General features: G+C 35.7%; 1 protein-coding gene across 1 annotated transcript; it reads left to right on the top strand.

Annotated features, from left to right (window-relative positions):
* The first annotated feature begins 1,516 nt into the window (after positions 1-1,516).
* LOC128565729 (olfactory receptor 51A7) lies at positions 1,517-2,551 on the top strand. Its single transcript, XM_053562427.1, has one exon. It carries the CDS (start codon positions 1,549-1,551, stop codon positions 2,485-2,487), a length of 939 nt encoding a protein of 312 aa, XP_053418402.1. The 5' UTR covers positions 1,517-1,548; the 3' UTR covers positions 2,488-2,551.
* The last annotated feature ends 356 nt before the right edge of the window (positions 2,552-2,907 follow it).

Below are 2,907 nucleotides of genomic sequence, written 5' to 3'. Positions count from 1 at the left end.
GCAGATCAAAGTGGAGAGGTCTTGCTGTTGTTTTTCAGGGATGTATTGAGCATCTGGTTCTGGTAAACTTAAGGAGCTAAAAATCCCTTTGTAAACTTAAAACTAAAGCATTGTTAAATAGCCTATCTGTGAATAAATGTCTATGGGGAGGAAGAAGAAGTGGCCTCTGTGTGTGTGTGTAAATGGAGAATGGATGGCATGGTCTGAAAATTAAATAGGTATAATATGAAAATTAAATAGAAAGGTTAAATATCAGGGCATTTTTAAGTATGCAAATGTCAGTAGGGTCCCTTTTATTTAAAAACATGACAAATAAAAGTAAGTTTTATTGTTTGAAAAATGAAAATTTCTCTTCAGCCAGTCTATTGCTTGAGGTCCGTAAGTGGTGATTAGGCGATTTGTAGTAACACATATTAATAGTTTGTATTTACTGATTATCTTCATTATATTAGAGACTATATCAGACTGTCAAAAGCAATTCTGAGGTAGGTACTGTTATTCACAGCAATTGACAGAAGAAGCAAACCTTCTTGGTGGCTTGAGTGGCTTGTCCAGATTCATAGAGGCTGAATTGCCAACCTGAGCTTCATGCTCATATGTTTGTGCATTAGACAGAGGACTGATTTTTGTGTGTGTGTGTGTGTTAAAGGTTAAAAAATTTATGTGGTTTGGGCAATGTTTGATCTGAGAATTAGCCTTGAGTAACTTTTTTTGGCACCTACTTCTTCCTATCTCTGAATATTCCTTTCAACATCTTCTCAACAATCTTTCTGCTCTTCAGGGTTCTATGAGATTTAAATTTTGTAATTTATACATTTTTCCAGTATGACTTCATTTATTCTCATGATCTCAGTTGCCAAATATCATGTGAATATTTCTGAATAACCAGCTCTGCTGAGCTATTTTTTTCTTTAAAGTTCATACATGCATAATGCATATTCTGTGTAAGAATGAGCTTACAAAGGAAAACAGGAGAGGAAGAGATCAATATCCCTTCTTTCTACATGTCTATGTGTCTTCTATTCATGTTCATTCTTTGTATATTTGCTGGGCCTTTCATATTTTATATGTTATGTTGATGATAGATACATGAAAATAAATAAAACTCTAACTATGCCTTTTAGCCTTTAGCAGTCAATGTGCACGGTGTGGTGATGGACCTTGGCAAATAGGGATACATAAAAATAGTACAAAAGATTGTATGGAAAAAGCAGATTTTGGGTGTCTTATTGACTCTATAAAAGCATCCTCATTTTGTTATTATTTTCTTTGGTTTGATGTTATATTATTTTGTTAAAAATGCTAAAAATATCACCAACTTGGGATAAATTGTTAGAAATAAATTTTCCATGTTGAAGAATGTGAACATGTTTAAGGACTGATGGTAAATTTTGAATACTGTAGTTGATTAAATTGCCAAACATGCTTTTGAGCATAGTATATCAATGAACTCTTTATTCTTGTAAAACTGAGTTTTATCCAAACGCATGTTTACTTTTTGTTTATGTGGTTTCAGATCTGGCTAAAGAGCTCTTATTTCCAGTAATCATGTCTGTTCTCAATAACTCTGAAGTCAAGCTTTTCCTTCTGATTGGGATCCCAGGACTGGAACATGCCCACATTTGGATCTCCATCCCCATTTGCCTCATGTATCTGGTTGCCATCATGGGCAACTGTACCATTCTCTTTATCATAAAGACAGAGTCCTCACTTCATGAGCCCATGTATTATTTCCTTGCCATGTTGGCTGTCTCTGATATGGGCCTGTCCCTCTCCTCCCTTCCTACCATGCTGAGGATCTTCTTGTTCAATGCCATGGAAATTTCATCTAATGCCTGCTTTGCTCAAGAATTCTTCATCCATGGATTCACTGTCATGGAATCATCAGTGCTTCTAATTATGTCTCTGGACCGCTTTCTTGCCATTCACAATCCCCTAAGATATAGTTCTATCCTTACTAGCAACCGGGTTGCTAAGACAGGACTAACCTTAGCCATTAGGAGCATTCTTTTAGTGCTTCCATTTCCTTTCACTCTAAGGAGATTAAATTATTGTAAAAAGAATCTTCTTTCTCACTCGTACTGTCTTCATCAAGATACCATGAAGCTGGCTTGCTCTGACAACAAGATTAATGTCATCTATGGTTTTTTTGTTGCTCTCTGTACTATGCTAGACTTGGCATTGATTGTTTTGTCTTATGTGCTGATTCTGAAGACGGTACTCAACATTGCATCTCTAGCAGAGAGGCTCAAGGCCCTAAACACCTGTGTCTCCCACATCTGTGCTGTGCTCATCTTCTACCTGCCCATCATCACCCTAGCTGCCATGCATCGCTTTGCCAAGCACAAAAGCCCCCTTGTGGTAACCCTCATTGCAGATATGTTCTTGCTGGTGCCACCCTTGATGAACCCCATTGTGTACTGTGTAAAGACTCGACAAATCCGGGAGAAGATTCTGGGGAAGTTTCTTAACATATGTAAGAGATAAGAACATGAATTGTTAGGTAATAAATTATCAACCAATAAATATTTATGGGTACATGCTATATGTTTAGTGCTATAGTGGTCACTATCTCCTGGAGGACTGAAGGGAAGGAGTGAAATGCTATGCAGCACAGAGTTTAAAGTTGGGAATATAATTTAAACAGGATAGAAAAAATAATCAGTAAGATATATGATTCATAGTTGTTGAATTAACGTTTTAAGAGGAATTGAAAGAAAATGTGATAAAGCATTTGAATTTAAATTAGTTTTTCAGGAATAGGTAATATTTGGGTAGATTAATATTCAATTAGCCCTTGTTGAATATATATGTGCATACACACACATACTTTTACACTACATACTATATATATATATATATATTAGATATGAAGAATGTTAGTCTGGATTGAAATAGAGAGTGTAA

The sequence above is a fragment of the Nycticebus coucang genome, chromosome 14 (assembly GCF_027406575.1).
Source record: "Nycticebus coucang isolate mNycCou1 chromosome 14, mNycCou1.pri, whole genome shotgun sequence".
Classification (NCBI taxonomy): Eukaryota; Metazoa; Chordata; class Mammalia; order Primates; family Lorisidae; genus Nycticebus; species Nycticebus coucang.
This window is presented reverse-complemented; position numbering and strand designations above follow the sequence as displayed.

What these genes read in the sequence shown, in the direction of transcription:
- LOC128565729 (XM_053562427.1), top strand. Translation starts at nt 1,549, where the DNA reads ATGTCTGTTCTCAATAACTCTGAAGTCAAGCTTTTCCTTCTGATTGGG.